Source organism: Cetorhinus maximus, chromosome 11 (genome assembly GCF_964194155.1).
Source record: "Cetorhinus maximus chromosome 11, sCetMax3.hap1.1, whole genome shotgun sequence".
Taxonomy (NCBI): Eukaryota; Metazoa; Chordata; class Chondrichthyes; order Lamniformes; family Cetorhinidae; genus Cetorhinus; species Cetorhinus maximus.
In genome coordinates, this window is record NC_135889.1 from 121,343,143 (window position 1) to 121,364,848 (window position 21,706).

Consider the following 21,706-nt stretch of genomic DNA (forward strand, 5'->3'; position numbering starts at 1 on the left):
TGTCATTGAATGTCAAGGGGCGATGGTTAGGTTCTCTCTTGTTGGAGATGTTCATTGCCTGGCACTCGTGTTGCCTGAATGTTACTTGCCACTTATCAGCCCAAGTCTGAATGTTGTCCCGGTCTTGCTGTGTATAGGCACGGACTGCTTCAGTATTTGAGGAGTCGAGGATGGTGCTGAACATTGTGCAATCATCAGCGAACATCCCCAATTCTGACCATATGATGGAAAGGTCATTAATGAAGCAGCTGAAGATGGTTGGGCTGAGGACACTACCCTGAGGGATTCCTGCAACGATGTCCTGAGATGACTGACCTCCAACAACCTCAACCATCTTCCTTTGCACTAGGCATGACTCCAACCAGCGGAGAGTTTTCCCCAATTCCCATTGACTTCAATTTTGCTAGGGCTCCTTGATGCCACACTCCGGCAAATACTGCCTTGACATCAAGGGCAATTAATCCTACCTCCCCTCTTGAGTTCAGCTGTTTTGTCCATGGCAACGCTGATCTACAAAAAAGCTGCTCAGGCTTTCCTTTCATACCACAAGGTGCTTTATACCTTTCGTTTTCTTATTCACTCATGGGATGTGGGTGTCGCTGGCTAGACTAGCATTTATTGCCCATCTCTAATTGCCTTTGAGAAGGTGGTGGTGAGCTGCCTTCTTGAACCACTGCAGTCCATGTTGTGAAGATACTCCCACAGTGCTGTTAGGAAGAGATTTTGGGTTCTTGCTCCAGAATGAGGGTAGCATAGCGTTAATATTACCGGACTAATAATCCAAACTAATGATCTGAAGACATGAGTACAAATCCCACCATGGCAGCTGGGGAAGTTAAATTCAATTAATAAAACTGAAATAAAGTGCTATTCTCATTAATAATGATCATGAACCCATCGGATTGTCATAAAAACCCATCTAGATCAATAATGTCCTTTAGGAACGGAAATCTGTCATCCTTGCCCGGTCTGGCCAAAACCTATTCTTTTTCATCAATTCATAAAGATTAATGCTCAATAACTCAAATGTCATGCAAATACGGTTACAGAGTGTGAAGATTTCCTGCATGTGAATGACATTCATGTTATTGTCTCTGTCTTACTTTACAGGTGCTCCAGAATCACAGATCCACAGCAGGATGGATGACACTTAACTACCCTCTGAAATGACCTGACAAGCCATTCAGTTGTATCGAACTGCTACAGAAAAGTTATACCTGCTAGAATACACATGACATTGGTTTAATTTTTTTAAATAACAAGCAACAGAGCTAGGTGAACCATTGCCATGCAATTCTGCACTGTTTTGTTGACTAATTGTTTGTTAACCCAACTACATTGCTAGTCTAGACACCAGAGAGGAATAAAAGCAAAAAACTGCGGATGCTGGAAATCCAAAACAAAAACAAAAACAAAATCTATTTTTCTTCAGTTCTGTTGAAGAGTCATACGGACTCGAAACGTTAACTGTGTTCCTCTCCGCAGATGCTGTCAGACCTGCTGAGTTTTACCAGAGAGGAATAATCTGGGCAGCAACAACACGTCATCCTGTAAAAGAGGAATTTAGAACACTTACGTGTAGTTGGGGTGGACAGCATGTGCCATGTCCGAGCTGATCATGAATGACTTGGGCATGGCTTCCTCAAACGCAGTCAGGTTTTGGCTACTGGAAGACAGGCGACGTAAAATTAACTCTGTCAAGGAAGACCCTGCTCCCTGGGCACTCTCACTGCCAACCTTAATACCCGGGGAGCGAGGGAGAGGGAAAAAAAAAACAAGATTAGAACTTGGGTTCAAAGCACAATTGTACTGGAAGCATCCTGGCTTCCTAGGAACAAAGAAACAGGAGCAGGCCAGTCAGCCGCTTGAGCCTGTTCCTTGATTCAATGTAACCATGGCGTAAGCTGCAATTTAAAGACACAAAAAGCCTCTTTGCTTCCAGGGAAGAGCAGAGAGACTTGGATCCAACAGGACTGTGAATAGGGAAGATTTCTAGTCCACGTAAGGCTTTGCTGGTCTGAAATTTCCAGCTGGGTGAGGAACAACCTCCAAATTCCACCAGCAGTTGAGTCCCAGGGTCTGTCACTCTGACAAGTGTCGGCCATGGTTCAGGGGTTGCTGGGTGATTACAGTCGTGGATTCAAGCCCCAGTCCAGAGACTTGAGGACAAAATCTCAGCTGACACCTCCACTGCAATACTGAGGGTGTGCTGCACTGACGGAGGTGCCAACTTTCGGATGAGGTGTTAAACCGATGTCCTTCCTGCCCTCTCTGGAGGACTTAAAGAGCAGGTGGATTTTTCCTGGTGTCCTTCCTGGCTAATACTTATCCCTCAATAAATATCACTAAGACAGATTCTCCAGGCATTTACTTGATTGCTAGTTTTGGGATCTTGCTCTGTGAAAACTGGCTGTCATATTTGAGAAAGGCACTATATAAATGCAAGTCCATCCTTCTTTACTCATAGCAGGCAATGTGATAATGGCTAGATGATCTGATTTGGCTGAGAAATAAATGTTGGTCCGAATAACTCCTTCACTCCTCTTCAAAATTAGTGCTGTGGGATCTTTTAAATCTAACTGAGACAGCAGATGGCGCCTCAGTATAAAGTTTCATCCTGAAGACGGCAGCTCAGACAGTGCAGTGCTCCCTCAGTATTGCACTACTGTGTTGAGCCTGGATTATGGACTCAAGTCTCTGGAGTGGGATTTGAACCCAAAACTTTCTAGCCCCAAGGTGAGAGTGTTACCCACTGGACCACAGCTGACGCCACTGTGGGCCCATTAAGAACATAAGAAGTAGAAACAAGGATAGGCCATTCGGCCCCTCGAGCCTGCTCTGTCAGTCAATAAGATCATGGCTGATTTGATTGTGGCCTTCATTCCACTTTCCTGCATGGATTCCATAAACCTTGACTCCCTTGTCGATCAAGAATCTAATTCAGCCTTGAATATATTCAATGTCCCAGCCTCCACTGCTGGCTGGGGGGAGAGAATTCCAAACTCTAATGACCCTCTGAGAGAAGAAATTCCTCCTCACCTCCATCTTTAAAGGGAGACCCCTTATTTTGAAACTGTGGCCCCTAGTTTTAGATTTTCCCCCCAAGGGGAGACATCCTCTGAGCATCCATTGAGGGAGGTGGCTCTTGATATGGAAGCTTTAACCTGATGGCAGAGTCACAGACCCGGATTGACATACAGACAGCTGATGGGAAGGAGAATGGGGCACTGGGTTTTTGTTGCACTTCTTCTCATGTAAAACAGCTCTCACTTGTGACGCTGTACGAACAGCAGGCAGCTCGAGTGTTGTTCATTTACAATGAACAGCCTAAAGGTTTGTGAGATCGATGAGGGATCCCGGATCAGCTCTCCATAGACAAGAGGGACTGGGGGAACGTGCCATTCACTGAACCAGGTGCGATTTAGCACAGTGAACAAGGGGAAAGGAGCAATAGAGAAACTGCGGCGACCTCTGAATTGCCTATCAGAACCGTTGTTTATTGCAGAGAGTTGCATGCAAGCTTGAAAAAATTCCCCCACAGATAACACCACAAATTATAAACCGAGATGACACTCCTGCAGACAAGCAACTGAAGCACCATTTGTAATACATGAACTCAGGTGGTTAGATGGCTAGTGTGTGGCTCAGAACGATGCCAACAGTGTAGATTCAATCTCTGTACCGGCTGTGGTCATTCATGGAGGCCTGCCTTCTCACCTGGCCCCAGGCTTGATGTGGAGTGGTGCCCTTCAAGCTATATATAACCAATTGTCTCTCTCTAATGGAGACAGATATCTACGGTCCTTCATGGACTATGGCTAATTTCCTTAATTACCTTAGCACAAGTGATCTCTGTGGGCTTTTGACATTCATTCATCTTGCATAGCAATTACACACAGAAACAGGACATTCAGTCCAAATGGTCCATGCTGGTGTTTATGCTCCACATGAGCCTCCTCCCAACCCTGCTTCAGCTCATCCTATCGGCGTATCCTTCTACTTCTTTCTTCCTCATGTGTTTACCTAGCTTCCCTTAATTGTATCTCTGCTATTCACCTCAACCACTCCCCACGGTAGTCAGATCTACATTCTCACCACTCTCTGGGTAACGAAGTTTCTCCTGAATTCCCTCTTGGATTTATTGGTGACTATCATGCATTGATGGCCACTAGCTCCAGTCTTACCCGCAATGTCTACAATATGAAAACTTCTTACCTCTTCATTGTCAAACAGCGTAACCACTCGGATATTGCTGTCCTCTGCAAGTGTCCCACCCTCCTTGGATGATTCTATCAGACCCTGCAGAGGATACAGAAGAGGGTCTTACTGTTGAGGCATTAAAACACAAAGTGGAAATGTCACGCGCCACTTTACTTCAGTGGGTAGCACTTGCCCGTCTTGGGTCAGAAGACTGTGGGTCAGCGCCTCGGTCTTTTCACTCACGCTTCTGTCATGTCAGCCATGGCTCAGCAGCAGCGCTCGAACCCACGACCTTCAAACTCAGAGGTGAGAGTGCTGTCCACTCAGCCATGGCTGGGGATTCAGTCAGTCTAACGTCAGTAGTGGGAAAACTACTGGAGAACATTGTCAAGGACAAAATGAATTCTCACTTACATAGCTCATTTAGTATAGTAAATTCACAGGAGCATGGTGAAACAAAATTTGGCCCCAAGCCACATAGCAGATATTAAGACAGATGACCAAAAGCTTGGTCAAAGAGACAGGTTTTAAGGAGCAACTTAATGGAGAAGAGAGAGGTAGAGAGCTGGAGGGGTTTAGGGAGGGGGTTTCAGAGCTCGGGATCCAGACAGCTGAAGGCACACCACCCAATGGTGAGGTGAAGGAAGTGGGTGATGCCTTACGCAAGGATTGGAGAAATGCAAAGATCTTGGAGGGATGGAGGAGACTACAGACATAGAGGGATTTAAAAAAAAGGATGAGATTTTTAAAATCAAGGTGTTGCTGGGTTGAGAGCCAGTGTAGGTCAGCAAGCACAAGGTTGATGGGTGAACAGTTCATGGTGTGAGTTGGATTATAGGCTGTAGTCAAAGTAAAAATAACATGGAGGGGCAGTGCGCATGCAGCCTAAATGGCTACTGAACAGAAGAACACAATCAACAGAAACACCACATTTGGCAGTACATTACTAGTGACTAAAATTGGACTGCAGCGGTTCAAGAAGGCAGCTCACCACCACCTTCTCAAGGGCAACTAGGGATGGGCAATAAATGCTGGCCCAGCCTGCGAAGCCCACATCCCCTGAATGAATAATAATAAAATTTGCAGTAATTAGAATGCACTTGACATTGACCGGGTGGCTACCGACAACAACTTACACTTACATAGTGCTTTTAACATGGTAAAATATCTTTACAGCAGAATTACCAAACAAAACTTTTCATCAAACTACACGAGGAGATATTAGGACAGGTGATGAAAAGCTTGGTCAAAGAAATTAGTTTTAAGGGTGTCTTAAAGGAGGAGAGAGAGAGAGAGAGATACGGAGTGGTGAAGAGGATTAGGGGTGAATTCCAGAACGGTGTCCCTTTTTCCTCATTGCTTGGTATCAGCATCAAACGGAGCCACATTCAGCTGAAGGTGGTTAAGGCACATTACCTGCAGAGCACAGTAGCAGCTGTGTAAATTATCCAATCGTGGTGCAAATATAAATTCCTTGAAAACGCCACCCAGAGCCTAGAAAGGAGAGCAGGGAACCTGGTAAAGCACAATGAAAGCAGCAGCAGCAATACCACATCAACATCTTAACATGCAAAGAACCTGTCCCTGCACAGTGATCAATGCAGCCGCTAAAAATTAACTAAACTAACATTTCCTTGTCTTGCGGAGTAAGAAGCAGAGTTAATAGTTCAGGTTAATGATCTTTTGAAAGGAACCGAAATGTTAACTCTGTTGCTCTCCCCACAGTTATTTTTGTTATTCATTCACAGGATGTAAGCATCGCTAGCAAGGCCAGCATTTATTACCCATCCCTAAATGCCCTTAAGAAGGTGATGGTGAACACAACTGAGGCCATTTTAGAGCGCGGTTAAGGGTCAACTACACTGCTGTGGGTCTGGACAGGGTAAGGATGGCAGATTTCCTTCCCTCAAGGACATCAGTGAACCAGAGGGGAACTTCCAACAATTCAGCAGTTTCATGGTCACCATTACTGATACAAGCTTTTTATTCCAGTTTTATTTAATTAATGGAATTTAAATTTTCCAGCTGCTGTGATGGGATTTGTCTCAGGTCCACGGATAATTATTCCAGGACTCTGGAATACTGGTCCAGTAACATAAACACAATGCTACTGTACTCCCATAAATGAGGCTGCATGACCTGCTCAGTGTTTTTATTTTCGACATCCAGCATCTGCAACATTTTGCCCTTGTCTTCTTCTCTGACCCTCCCCAACACACACATAAATGCTGAAGCCATAAAACGTGGCCCACACTACCTGTGCCGAACAAAACATCAAAGAGTGGTAGAAGTTTGGAACTCTCTTCCGCAAACGACAACTGATGCTAGGTCAATCATTATTATAAAATACGAGATTATAGATTTTTGTTATCCATTGGTGTTAAGGGACGACGGCAGCTGTGTGGAGTTAGATCACAGATGAGCTACAATTTCACTGAATGGCAGAAAAAGCTCAAGAAACTGAATGGTCTCCTTTTGCTCCTATCAATTGACATCTTTTAAACAAGATTAGAGATTAGGGACAGGTTATGGGCAAGTTGAACTTGCATTCATATACTGCCTTTCACAACTTCAGGATGTCCCACAGTTCTTTACAGCCAATGAAATGCAGTCATTCATGTCATGAATATAACTCAGTAGCCAATGTGCACACAGGAAGCTCCCACACACAGCACCCACAATAATGGCCGTGTAATCTGTATTTTCTTTAGGTGTTGGTTGAGGGGTTTATGTTGACCAGGAGAGCGGGGAGAACTCCCCTGCTCTTTTTCAAATACAGCCAAGGGTTTCTTTTTGACATCCACCTCTGACAGTGCAATATTCCCTCAGTGTCAGCCTGAATTTCGGGGTCAGGTCTCTGGAGTTGGTCTTACACCAGCAGCCACCTGATTCAAGGAGATGAGAGTGCTACCACTGAGCCAAGACTGGCACAAAGAGTACAGAGAAACGGTGAACTTCTGAATTAAGGTAATGGGTGCCTGCACGAGGGAATGGAACATTTTTCTACTTGTCATATCATGTGTCCCAACATATACTCCCAAGTCAGGTACAGCACGGGATTAGATACAGAGTAAAGCACCCTCTACACTGTCCCCATCAAACACTCCCAGGACAGGTACAGCACGGGGTTAGATACAGAGTAAAGCTCCCTCTACACTGTCCCCATCAAACACTCCCAGGACAGGTACAGTACGGGGTTAGAGACAGAGTAAAGCTCCCTCTACACTGTCCCCATCAAACACTCCCAGGACAGGTACAGCACGGGGTTAGATACAGAGTAAAGCTCCCTCTACACCGTCCCCATCAAACACTCCCAGGACAGGTACAGCACGGGGTTAGATACAGAGTAAAGCTCCCTCTACACTGTCCCCATCAAACACTCCCAGGAGAGGCACAGCACGGGGTTAGATACAGAGTAAAGCTCTCTCTACACTGTCCCTATCAAACATTCCCAAGTCAGGTACAGCATGGGATTAGATACAGAGTAAAGCTCCCTCTACACTGTCCCCATCAAACACTCCCAGGGCAGGTACAGCACGGGGTTAGATACAGAGTAAAGCTCTGTCTACACTGTCCTTATCAAACACTCCCAGGGCAGGTACAGCAAGGCATTAGATACAAAGTAAAGCTCCCTCTAACTGTCCCATCAAACACTCTCAGGGCAGGTACAGCACGGGGTTAGATGCAAAGTAAAGCTCCCTCTACACTGTCCCCATCAATCACTCCCAGGACAGGTACAGCACGGGGTTAGATGCAAAGTAAAGCTCCCTCTACACTGTCCCCATCAATCACTCCCAGGACAGGTACAGCACGGGGTTAGATACAGAGTAAAGCCCCCTCTACACTGTCCCCATCAAACACTCCCAGGACAGGTACAGCACGGGGTTAGATACAGAGTAAAGCTCCCTCTACACTGTCCCATCACTGGTTTGATGTGGAATAAAGATCTTTCTACACTATTCCAACAAAGCACTTGTAGCCCAAGTGGGCTGCCCTATGCCTGGATTTAAATCCAGCTCTCAGAGCTGACAGATCCATGTGTAATTCACTGCATCACTCTACCCTCCCTAGCAGCTATCTATACGAATGCATTCATAACATCTGGTACACTTCAGATAAGACACTTTACATAAAACAGCAACAAGTCACAACCGTACACATATTGACATGTACCTATATTATATGTATATATATATATCTATATACACACACACACGAATGGGCATGCGCGTACACAGCTTTAGAAATGCATAGAAGCCATCCATCCACACATGCGCTTGCTGCTATTTTAAACTTATAACATTTCAACTGCTCATCGAGTTTGGAGGAGTGTCAAGCCAACAGCAACCCCTCTTCTTTGCCCCAATCTCCTAAATGTGCTGTCTCCTGCTGGAGTACAGTTCCACAAGGTAATGCCTATTCCTTGCCACCAGCCAGGTGACCCTTTCTCAGGTGAGTGTCAGGAGGCTACTGGAGCTTGGATTGCATTACAGGTCAGCCTGATCCCCTCTCAGCCAATATCACAAGTTATCACACAGCAATCAGGAGCAGGAACCCTGGTAGATATTCCCCCTGCCCCACCTACTCCCCCACACCCTTACTCCAAGTCAACTATTAGTACTGTGGGTGAGATCAGCTCATTCACAACACACTGAGCTGCGTACCTGGAACCCAGAGACTTGACCACAAAACATAGGCTGACAGACAAGGGCAGTACTGAGGGAGTGCTGCACCTTCACTGGTATCATCTTGCAGATGAGGCACTAAACCGAGGCCCTATCTAGTTCTGAGCAGTTGTAAAAAGATTCCACAGTCACTACATTGAACAAACACAGAAGGGGTGGCAGGGAGTGGGGAGTATCCTGGGCCAATATTTATTCCTCAACCAACATCACTAATACAGATTATCTGGTCATCATCACCTTACTGCCTGTGGGAGCTTGCTATATGCAAATTGGCTGCTGTGTTTCTTCATCATTACAGTGACTACTCTTACTTCATTGGCTGTAAAGCGCTTTGGGATCGCCTGAGGTCATGAAAAGTGCTATATAAATGCAAGTCATTCCTTTTTTATTTTTTCTTCATCTGGCACTGCACTTACCAAACAAATCACCTGTGGAAGCTAACTCATCACTCTAAATATGATCGCCAATAGCCACACTCAATGGAGCCACCTCACAGAGAGAGACAGAGAGGGAAAGAGAGAGAGAGACTCACCCCAGGCTGAGTATCGGCCAGACACAGCTCAAAGTCTATGATGTTGTCCACATTCACGCCCAACTGTGTGCAGAGCAGTTTCAAAAGGACGGGGTGGTGTTTATCTGACTGTGGATGAAAGCAAACCAATAAAAACTCAGTAGGAGTAAGAGGGAAAAAAATTAAGAGTACCTTTCATTTATATAAAAGAGAATAAAAACATACTTTTGGGCAGAATTTTCCACCTGTCAGGGGGGAAGTTCAGGAGCAGGCGCGTGGAGGCACGCCTCTGATCGGCACCCCCAATCGGGGGCACGCCGCCATTTTACATGGGCGGGCCAATTAAGGCCCTCCCAGTGTGACGTCTGTAAGGAAGCGCTATGTGCTCCCTGTGCGGCGGGGGTTGGGGGTGGATTCCCTGAGCCGAGAGTGCGCTTTCTCGCACATGCACGCGAAAGAGCGCACTCATCTCCCTGAGGCTAAGCGCTGCCTCAGGGAGATTGGCTCCACATTAATAAATGGTAAAAACAGAGAAAAAACAATTTCCATGACATTTCCCCTCCTCATGTGACACTGTCACATGAGTTGGGACATGTCCATCACTTTTAGTTACACTTTTATTAAATTTTAATAAACTTACATGAAACCTCATTCCGCCCGTGGATGAGGTTTCAGGCTTTTTCCAATGCTCTCCAGGGTCTCCCGGCCTGCCCGCCAACCTTAAGGTTGGACGGGCAGGTCCACTAATAGGCCATTGACAGGTCGGCGGGCACACAGCTGATTCGGCTGAGACCCCGCCGACCTGAAAATTGAAATGAGGCGGGGTGACGTAGGGAGTTCCGCCCGACATCATCCTGCGTTGTTTTATGCATCGGCGAGCGGGCCCAGCACCCACCCCGCTCGCCGACTGGGAAATCCTGGCCTTTGTTTTGAAGAAACACCTGCAACACCTGGTAGGGGAAAAACATTTCAGCCCAGCAATCTGGTCGAGACCTGAATCCACCTCACCAGAGTAGAAGGACAGCATTCTGAAAAACAGATGGCATTCAACTAGGCCCTTATCTCAATACAGTCAGCACAGGCCATTCAGCCCTTGGGCCTAGGCTGGCTCCCTGCGGAGCAATCAAGTTAGTCCCATTCCTCCACTCTACCCCCATTGCCCTGCAAGTTTATTTCCCTCACGTACCCACTCGATTTCCTTTTGAAATCATTCATCATCTCTGCTTCTACCACCCCCATGGGCAGCGAGCTCTAGGACATTACCACTCACTGTGTAGAAAAATTTCTTCCTCACATTGCCCTTGCATCTCTTGCCCAAAACCTCAAATCTGTGTCCCCTGGTTCATGTACCATTAGCTAATGGGAACAGCTTTTCTTTGTCTCCCTTATCCAAACTGGTCATAATCTTGTACAACTGACTCATCAAATCTGCCGTCAATCTCCTTTGCTCCAAGGAAAACAACCTAGTTTCTCCAATTTAACCTTGTAGCTAAAATCCCTCATCCCTGGAACCATTTTAGTAAACCTCCTCTACACCCTCTCAAGGGCCCTCACATCCTTCCTAAAAAGTGTGGTGACCAAAACTGGACGCAATACTCTAGTTGTGGCCTAACCAAAGCTTTGTAAAGGTAAAATGGGAGGTTAACAAACAGAGAAGCTGTTGAAAGGATCTCTGTGCTAAATCGATCTGTCAACTTTGGAACGTGGTCTTAAAACAAAGACAGAAAGGTTCAACGTGATCCTCCAGGTACACAAAAAACATTATTACACAGACGTCAACATTTCCATGCGCTTTTCTGTTACAGTAATTTTAAAAAAACAAATCAAACATTTGTTATATTTCAAGACTGAAAAATGATGTGAAAAGTTATTTGCAAAGCCAGACACCCATATTCCCAACACAGATCTGTAAAGACTGCAGCAGTCTAAGATAGATAAAAGTTTGTCTGGAAGGTGACCTTCCTCTCAGCTCTAATCTCTCTTGCCAATGCTTAAACAATCAATAGTATGGCTCCTCCAATCATTCCTCGCATTCTTCTCTGAATATTCTGTCCTATACACTCTTCCCCCTTTGTCTCTGAACACTCTGTCCATTCACTCTTCCTGGGAACAACATAGGAACATTGGAAATAGGAGCTGGAGGCCATTGAACCTGCTATACCATTCATGGCTGATTTTCTACCTCAATGCCATTTTCCCACACTTTCCTCATATCTTTATATTTGATATCTTTAATATCTAGAAATCTATCGATTTCCTACTTTGTCTCTGAATATCTCGTCCACACATTCTTCCTCCTACTGGATGAAGTCAGTAGTCATGACACCATTTCTTACACAATCATCTCCTAGGCTTCATAAACTTCGTCTGCCTCATTTTTCCACTCCTCCTACAATCTATTTCTTTTCCAAACCTCTTCTGACCTCTTCCGACAAAGCCGCAGCTTGTCAACTTGGCGTTAATGGCAAAGTTCTAAAGAGTGTACAGGAACAGAGAGACCCTGAGGTTTCATGTCCGTAGATCTTTGAAGGTGGCAGGATACCTTGAGAGAGTAGTTAGCAATGCATATGGGATCTTGGGCTTCATAAATAAATAGTGGTACTGAGTACAAAAGCAGGGAAGTTATGCTGAAACTTTATAATGCTCTGGTTACACTCCAACTAGAGGTTTGTGTTCAGCTCTGGTTACCACACTTTAGGAAAGATGTGAGAGGGTGCAGAGGATATTTTCCAGAATGGTTCTAGGGATGAGCAATTTTAGCTACAAGGATAAGTTGGAGAAGCTGGGGTTGTTCTCCTTGCAGCAAAGGAGATCTGGGGGCAGATTTGACAGTGGTATATTAGATTATGACAGGTTTAGATAAAGGTGGACAAAGAAAAGCTGTGCCCGTTAGCTGATGGTACAAGGACTAGGGGGCACAGATTTAAAGGTTTTGGGTAAGAGATACAAGCGCAATATGAGGAAAAATCTTTTTTACTCAGCGAGTGGTAATAACCTGCTGCTTAGGAGAGTGGTGGAAGTGAAGATGTAAATGGTTTCAAAAGGAAATTGGATGGGCATTTGAGGGAAATAAACTGGCAGGGCTATGAGACAGAGCGCGGGGTGGGTGGGGGGAATGGGGCTGACTGGATTCCTCTACAGAGATAGTTATGCATTTCAAAAATCTTCTATTACAAACTTCCAACAATCGCAGCTTCTTTTCCCTCATCTCTAACCACTCCTTCTTGGTTACGTGTTATTCTGTAAGATAGTCATGGCCTTTCACCTGAATCTCTCAATAATAAACCTATCCGTTTCACAAGAGAAATGTAATAAATATTATTATACTGGTCCGCAAGGGATGAATTGGCTTTGAAATAATAATGAACAGGTTGATTCACCATTTGACAGGCATCGCTGGCATTTCCAGTAGATTTCACTCCCAGTTCTAGCTGCTCCTGCACAGCTGTAGCTATGATCGGAACCCTGGAGAGGTACACACAGTTAGCATTCAGCATAGCCACCAGTGGGATTTCACAAAAATTCCAAAACACCAACTTATAGACTGTGGATGAAATTGGCAAACAAGTTTGATATAGATATCTGCTGGACAATAGTTTTTTTTAGGAAGAATGAGAAGGTCACATACTCCTTGGAAAGTGAATGTCCAAATGAGGTAGAGAAACAAGGGAATCTCGGGGGTTACAGATACACAAATCATTACAAGTAGTGACGCAGATTAATTATGTCATTAAAAAGCAAAGGACTGGGATTCATATCTAGAGGTTTAGAGTTGAAATGCAGAAGAGCTATGTTAAACTCATGTCGAACTTTGGTTAAAACATACTTGTGAACAGTTCAGTTCTTCATACTATAAAAAAAATATAAAGGCACTCTACTGAAGGTGCAAAAAAATGTGCAAGAATGATAGCAGAGCTGAGAGGTTATACCTATCAAGAAAAGGTTGAACAGGCTGGAGCTCTCTCTCTCGAAAAGAGGTGACTGAGGGATGACCTGATAGAGGTCTTTAAAATTATGAAAGGGTTTGATAAGGGTAAATGTAGAAATTATGTTTCCACTTGCAAGGAAGTCTAAAACTAGGGGCCATTTTGATGAAAGTATAATAACTTTCATAATATTTTTCTGGTTATTGTAAAGTAGGTTTATGAGTGTAAGTGCAGATGGTTCTGTCTGTGTGATTTAATGACATTTGGAGTCAAGTGGACTGCAAGCTTGAAATCATCAAAAGAAGCTAGGTGTAAAAATGTGCTTGAGATGCTAATGAGTTGCTGGTTTAGCATGTAAGGTGTGAAAGGAATTTGCATTTTTAGACAAATGAAGGGATTGTTTGGATTTCAAAGGGATTTTAGTCTGTTTACAACTCGCCAGATAAGCAAGGCTAAGGAGTGTGTTTATTTTTCCCAAAAGTTACTGACAATATTGACAACGTGAAAGTTTTTATATTATGAGGAAGATACAGTTTCAAAGGCATATGGAACAATATAATTTACATATTAAAGAGAAAGAAACCTATATAAAGGAGAATGAAAGGCTATGTGGAGAGGGCCATGTAAGATCTAACAGGAGTGAAACAGCCTTCAAGAAGCCTCCAGCCATTTGTGCATAAGTCTGCTATGTAAAGCAACTGAAGTTGGGGAATCCATTTGGAATTCCAATGTCAAGTGGGTACTGTGTTAACTTGGTGATTTTGTTTTAAATCTAAAATCTATTTTGGACTGTTGCTTTAAAGGGGATGTGTAACTGGGAGTCAGGTCAGTTAGGAATTTTAAGATTTGTCATAGTAGTAAGTAATGGTAGTTGTGCTTGAAATCTTTTTAATTTTGTTAATTAATATTTTAATTTTTAAAAAACCTCTAAAGGTCTTGGTGGACTCATTACTTCTGAAATCATGGCACACATCTCGTAATAAATACAAATTGCAAAACCATTGTGATAGTGTGACCAAATTTCCCTTGTGGATTTGGTCCGCCTGGCACACATCATCTGCCACCTCATAACATCATAAATATTAGATAGTCACTAATAAATTTACGAAGCAATTCAGGAGAAACTTCTTTACTCAGAGTGGTGAGAATGTGGAATGCGCTGCCACAGGGAGTAATTGAGGTGAATAGTATAGATACATTTAAGGGGAAGCCAGGAGGGAGAAAGGAAGACGATATGTTGATTGGATGATTAAATGAAGAGGGATGGAAGGAGGCTCATGTAGAATGGACTGACACAGACCAGTTGAGCTGAATTGCCTGTTTCTGTGTTGTAATACTTTGTAATACAACCTTATCCAGTTTGGTGTACAACAATATTGACTTAGTAAGAAATTGTGCTGCGGAAAGGTGAAGTGCCCTGATGGCTCAGTGGGTTTATACAGTAAATTTATCGGTCTAAGCTGAACTCACTGATCTTAGTGGGGTGTTGGGGTAAGCGGGGTTAGTAGTAAATGGGACTGAGTTGTCTGGTTTTTCAAAGGCAGATTGGCACAATTTGGTAGCCACCGTTTGTTTGCAACAGAACTCTTTAGGATCAAACTAACTTTTGGTTTGAAGTATAGTAACTATTGTAATGTAAATATCGCAGCAGCAAATTTCCATATAGCAAGATCCCACAAACAGCAATGACCAGATAATCTATTTCAGGTAAGAACAGAAAATGCTGGAAACACTCAGCAGATCAGGCAGCATCGGTGGTGAGAGAATCAGAGTCAATGTTTCAGGTCAATCGCAATTCAATAGAATTCCGATGAAAGTTTGAATGATGGACATTAACATGAAATATTATTTCTGTTTCTCTCTGCAGAGATGCTGCCTGACTTGCTGAGTGTTTCTAGCGATATTTTAATTCCATTTTAGTGATGCTGGTTGAGGGATAAACATTGACCAGGACACTGGGAGAACTCCTCTGCTCTTCGTTGAAATATCTGTAAGAATATAAGAAATAGGAGCAAGAATAGGCCATTCGGCCCCTCGAGCCTGCTCCGCCAGTCAATAGGATCATGGCTGAGCTGGTTGCAGCCTTCACTCCACTTTCCTATCTGCCCCCCATAACCTGTGACTCCCTCATCAATCAAAAATCTGTCTAACTCAACCTTGAATAAATTCAAGACCCAGTCTCCATTGCTCTCTGTGGAACAGAATTTCAAACACTTAACTGGGTAAAGAGAAGAAATTCCTCCTCATCTCCCTTTATTTTGGAAGTGTGGCCCCAAGCTCTAGATTCCACAACCCTGAGGGGAAGCATCCTCTCAGTATCCATCCTGTTAAGATCCCTCACTTGCTGTGACTGTGGGATCTTTTACTTCCCCACACGAGAGAAAAAGGGAGCCTTGCAACTCATCCAAGCTTAGTGGGTGTATAGAATTGAAGCATAGAGCTGGACCCTATCACTCCCTTTTCCACCCAAAATCCAATTCTTGGAAGATGGGAAACCTTTCAAAAAAATAGTTAAACTTAAATGGCACCTTGCCCTGCTGTAATAAAGTGTTACAGCCAGAGAATTGGGTGTACACCCTGAGCCAGGACTCTATTCAATCTCTGAAGGTTCCCTCATCACCCACCAGAACAGGTGGGACGGTGGACTAAAGTTTCAGCTGAGGAATGCGCCTCCGATAGTACAGCACTACCCTCGGCGCTGCAGTGAAGCTTCAGGCTAGATTGTGCACTCAAGTCTCCAGGGTGGAACCTGGACCCATGGCCGGTCGCGGGAATGCGATTGCCAGCTGAGCTGAGGGCAGGGTGAGTCTCTCAGCGCATTACAAAGGCTGCCAACCATGCCAGCGTACAGGTGAGTCTCCTTGTTGGGTCCAAAGTTGTCGTTAATGTCTCTCTGCAGGTGGATGGCCAGATGAGGGATACGAAGGACTGGATCAGCCACATTGATCAGGCGATGCTCCACTTTGTCTCCATTCTAGAAGCAGAAGAAAAGCAGAGATCTAAAGCAAGTAAAAATTGCTGCATCAAACTGTATGCACCAGAATGACATGGCATTGGATGCACTGAAGATAGAGGTGCTGGAACAACAACAACCTGCATTTACAGAGCACCTACAATGTAGTAAAATGTCATAAGGCGCTTCATAAAATTTGACTCCTTACCGACAGAAGGAGATATTAGGACAGGTGACCTAAAACTTGGTCAAAGTGGTCAGTTTTAAGGAGCGTCTTAGAGGAGGAGAGAGAGGTGGATGGTTTTGGGGAGGGAATATCAGAGTTTAGGGCCTTGGCAGTTGAAGACATATCCACCAGTGATGGAGCAATGGAAACCGGGAAAATGCAAGAGGCCAGAATTGGAGCAGCGCAAAGATCTTGGAGGGTTGTAGGGGTGGAGGTTACAGAGATAGGATGTTTTAGAAAACAAGGATAAGAATTTCAAAATTGTGACATTGCCAAACCTAGAAGCCAGTGTGGCCAATGAACCCAGCTTACCTTCACCACAGCCCTGCCGGCCATTGTGAGGTCACGGTCGAACCAGGTATTCCAGATTCCACCACCATAACACTCCACTCCCACCTGCAGGTAACCCACTTGCGACTTCTTTGACCTGAGCTTGACCTGGTAACATAAACAAATTCAAACAAACTCAACACCTGTCAACCAATAACGCAAAGAATGCAGTACTCCCAAAACCGCCCACCAATGCACCACACACGTTGCAGTAGTTCAGGAAGGCAGCTCATCACCACCTTTTCAAGGGCAATTGAGAGATGAGCAGCAACTGCTGGCCTTGCCAAAGATGTCCACATCTCATGAACAAGCATAAAAATAAAAACAAATGCACAGAGACTGGGCAGCAACTAGAATCAAATGTGACACCAAAGTTGCAAACAGATTGGCTTAGTTTCAGACTGGTTTTTAAAAATTCATTCACAGGATGGGGGTGTCGCTGGCTGGACCAGCATTTATTGCCCATCCCTAGTTGCCCTTGAGAAGGTGGTGGTGAGTTGCCCTCTTGAACCACTGCAGCCTATGTGGCATAGGTACATCCACAATGCTGTTAGGGAGAGAGTTCTAGGATTTTGACCCAGCGACAGTGAAGGAACGGCGATATATTTCCATGTCAGGATGGTGAGTGCTGCCAGGGAGAGGAATGGAGTTGGTAGGTAGGGAATGGAATTTGAAGCGGGGACTGAAAACAATGGCTTCAGTCTTCCCAATATATAGCTGGAGGAAATTTCTGCCCATTCAGTACTGGGTGTCAGATAAGCAGTCTGATAATTTAGCACCAGTGGAGGTGTTGAGAGAGGTGGCAGTGAGGTAGAGCTGGGTGCCAGCGTGCATGTGAAAACTAATGCTGTGCCTTTGGAGGGTGTCGCCGAGGGGCAGCATGTAAAAATAGGAGGGGGACAAGGATAAATCCTTGGGGGAACACCACAGGTAATGGAGCAGGAACAGGAAGCAAAGCCATTACAAGTGATTCTCTGGTTATGATGAGATAGGTAAGAATGGAACCAATGTATGTTGCTGTTAAATCGGTTCTTTTTTTTCACTAATGTTGAGGGGTCAGTCCTCGAAGGTTGGAGTTAATTCGCATCCCTTAGGCAGCATTCAGGAAACCTTACACTGTATCTAAGCCTCATCATACCTGACCTGGGAGCAGTCTGGTTGCAAAAAGTGGGAAAAGTATTCCGTTCCCAACATTGATATCCTCTAACTTAGTAAACTTAAAAACACAAAAAGAGAAGAGAAAGGAAAATGTAGAGAGAGGAAACAGAGTGAGGGGAAATGAAGAGAAAAAAGGAAGATAAAAGACAGTTCTCCAAACAGGTAAAGAATTAAAGAAATCTTTGCTTCCAACAATCATAGAATAATACAGCACAGGAGGCCGCCATTTGGCCCATGCCAACTCTTTGAGAGAGGCAGCCACACCCCTGTTCCTTCCTCATAGGTGTGTAATTTTTTTCCCACACCATCACTTGGTAGTACAGGACTTGAATATTACTGAAAAGAGAGACATGTTACCGAAAACCTTCCTCTTGCACTCATCAGGACAAAGGCAAGAATGCCAAATTTCAAACAATCACAACAAAAGAAAAATTATACCATAGGAGAAAAGGGTGTTGATTGGTTGTCAGATCGACTCTGATTGGCCAAGGAGTTGCCATGGAGAAAGAAGTATAGGCTCCCCTAGCTCCCAGGTAATTCAAAAGAGGCGCAAGGCTTGAAAAGTCAAGCTCTTACGCTTGCTAGAAGTGACATACACTTATACACAGTGGCCCGTTCCCTGCAAACAAAAGGAATATGTCTAAGCCTTCTCCATGGCAATGCTTCAGCCAGAGTTGAGCCACCAAGCAATTAGCACCCTTTTCTCCTGTAGTATAAATTGTTGTGAACATTTGAAATTTGGCAGTCTTGCAATTGTCTTGATGAGTGCAAGACAAAAAGCTTTGGTAACAAGTGAAGTTGAGACCACAATCAGGTCAGTTATGATCTTGTTGAATGGCAGGGCAGGTTTGAAGGGGTGAATGGCCTACTCCTGCTCTCAAGTCCTATGTTCAGCAATTTTTTTTCCCTTCAAGACGTTAGTCAATTCCCTTTTTTCCCCAATTATGTGAGGCTGGTTTGTTTGGAGTCTCTGTGTGGATGAGTAGCCAAAACTTGGAGCAACAACCAGTTCTCCTCTGATAGTGGAACCTCATTACCCATTCTCCAGTTGCATCCCTTCCCCAAATTATCTGTCAGACGTTTTATGAGAAAATGCCTTGCATGAGATGTTGTCTTGTTACACTGCCCATTAGCACCAATCTCTTTCTGTCTGAGATCAACACAGCTCACAGAGCATGGCGAATTACATTTGCTTTGTGATATTTGTATTGTACTCAACACAGTTCCTGTCCCTCAGATATTCACCGACCCGACCTGCAGAACCAAGACCATGTTGGGTGATATTCCAGACTCACCCGCAGGCAGGGGCTGTCCGTGTGAGCTCCAATCATGCTGAATCCATTCCCTGGTTTGTACTTGCCTCCCACCGCAAAGGCAATTATTGTAGAGTAGTTCCTCGTCATGTAATACTGTTTAAAGCAAAGGGAATTACAGACAGCTTAGTTGGCAATCAGTGGATTGTGCTTGACACATATTTTTTGATTTAACTACAAAATCTAAGGGGCTCAGAAGATCTTGGATGAATAACTGAGAAGGTTGATGAGGATAAGTACAGCTAATATTGTGTATATGGGCTTTCGTAAGACATTTGATAATACCAACAAAATTAAAGCCCATGGGTTGATAGGGAAAGTAACAATGTGAGGGAGGAGGTAAAGGGGCAGGTGTTGTACCTTCTGCGATTGCATGGTAAGGTGCTATGGGAAGCGGATGAGGAGTTGGGGGTGATGGAGGAGTGGACCAGGGTGTCATGGAGGGAGCGGTCCCTATGGAATGCTGATTGGTTGGGTGGGTGTGGGGCGGTGAGGGGAAGATATGTTTGGTGGTGGCATCATGCTGGAGTTGGTGGAAATGGCGGAGGATGATCCTTTGAATGCGGAGGCTGGTGGAGTGAAAGGTGAGCACAAGAGGGACCCTATCATGGTTCTGGGAGGGAGGGGAAGGGGTGAAGGCGGAGGTGCAGGAGACGGGTCGGACACGGTTGAGGGCCCTGTCGACCACAGTGAGGGGGAAATCTCGGTTAAGAAAAAGTGAAGACATGTCAGAAGCGCCGTTTTGGAAGGTGGCATCATTGAAACAGATGTGACAGAGGCGGAAAAACTGGGAGAATGGGATGGAGTCCTTACAGGAAGCAGACTGTAGTCAAGGTAGCTGTGGGAGTCTGTGGGCTTGTAATGAATCTTGGTGGACAGTCTATCACCAGAAATGGTGACAGTGAGCTCAAGGAAGGTAAGGGAAGTGTTGGAGATGGTCCATGTAAAGATGAGAAAGGGGTGGCAATTGGAAGCAAAATTGATCAATTTTTCTAGGTCCAGACAAGAGCATGAAGCGGCACTTATACAGTCATCGATGTACCAAAAGAAGAGTTGTGGGAGGGAGCCTGTACAACCACAACCATCTTTCTTTGTGCTAGTTATGACTCCAACCAGTGAAGAGTTTTCCCCCTGATTCCCATTGACTCCAGTCTTGCTATGGCTCTTTAATGCCACACTTAGTCAAATGCTGCCTTGATGTCAACTGCAATCACTCTCACCTTACCTCTGGAGTTCAGCTCTTTTGTCCATGTTTGGGCAAAGGCTGTAATAAGGTCAGGATCTGAGTGGCGGTGACAGAACCCAAACTGATAGTCAGTGAGCAGGTTATTGCGAGTAAGTGCTGCTTGATAGCACTGTCGACGACACTTTCCATCACTTTGCTGATGATCGAGAGTAGACTGATTGGGCAGTAATTGGCCGGGTTGGATTTGTCCTGCTTTTTGTGTACTGGACATACCTGGGAAATTTTCCACATTGCCGGGTAGATGCCTGCGTTGTAGCTGTACTGGAACAGCTTAGCTAAGGGCACAGTTGGTTCTGGATCACAAGTCTTCAGTACTGTAGCTGGAATGTTGTCAGGGTCCATAGCCTTTGCAGTATCCAGCGCCTTCAGCCGTTTCTTGCTTTAATATGGAGTGAATCGAATTGGCTAAAGACTGTCATTTGTGATGGTGGGGACCTCAGCAGGAGGTCAAGATGGATCATCCACTCGAAGATTATTGCAAATGCTCAGCCTCGTCTTTTGCACTGATGTGCTGGGCTCCCCCATCATTGAGGATGGGGAATCTGCAGAACCTCCTCCTCCTGTTAGTTGTTTAATTGTCCACCTCCATTCATGACTAGATGTGGCAGGACTGCAGAACTTAGATCTGATTCGTTGATTGTGCAATCGCTTAGCTATCTCTCGCATGCTGCTTTTGCTGTTTGGCGTGCAAGTAGTCCTGTGTTATAGCTTCATCAGGTTGGCACCTCATTTATGCCCGGTGCTGCTCCTGGCATGCCCTACTGCACTCTTCATTGAACCAGGGTTGATCCCCTAGCTTGATGGTAATGGAAGAGTGGCAAATATACCGGACCTTGAGGTTACTGGCTGTGGTTGAGTGCAATTCTGCTGCTGCTGATGGCCCACCGCGCCTCGTGGACACCCAGTCTTGAGTTTCTAGATCTGTTTGAAATCTATCCCATTTAGCACGGTGACGGAGGGTATCCCCAATGTGAAGACGGAACTTCATCTCCAGAAGGATTGTGTGGTGGTAACTCCTACCAATAGTGTCATGGGCAAATGCATCATCTGCGATAGATAGATTGGTGAGGACGGGGTCAAGTATGTTTTTCCCTCCTGTTGGTTCCCTCACCACCTGCCGTAGAGCCAGTCTAGCAGCTATATCATTTAGGAGTCAGT

General features: G+C 44.8%; 1 protein-coding gene across 4 annotated transcripts in view; it reads right to left on the reverse strand.

The window, feature by feature from the left end:
• Positions 1–21,706, reverse strand: part of dnpep (aspartyl aminopeptidase) — a 57,999-nt gene that overhangs the window by 12,555 nt on the left and 23,738 nt on the right. For 3 of the 4 annotated variants that reach the window (XM_078552666.1, XM_078552665.1, XM_078552668.1), the window contains exons 4-11: positions 19,285–19,398; positions 16,814–16,939; positions 16,172–16,296; positions 12,777–12,861; positions 9,418–9,525; positions 5,617–5,694; positions 4,216–4,299; positions 1,577–1,737 (exon numbers count right to left, since the gene is read on the reverse strand). In XM_078552666.1, coding sequence (XP_078408792.1) covers positions 1,577–1,737; positions 4,216–4,299; positions 5,617–5,694; positions 9,418–9,525; positions 12,777–12,861; positions 16,172–16,296; positions 16,814–16,939; positions 19,285–19,398 — 881 coding nt within the window. The remainder of the gene's footprint in view (positions 1–1,576; positions 1,738–4,215; positions 4,300–5,616; positions 5,695–9,417; positions 9,526–12,776; positions 12,862–16,171; positions 16,297–16,813; positions 16,940–19,284; positions 19,399–21,706) is intronic. The other variant, XM_078552667.1, reaches the window with a different exon arrangement.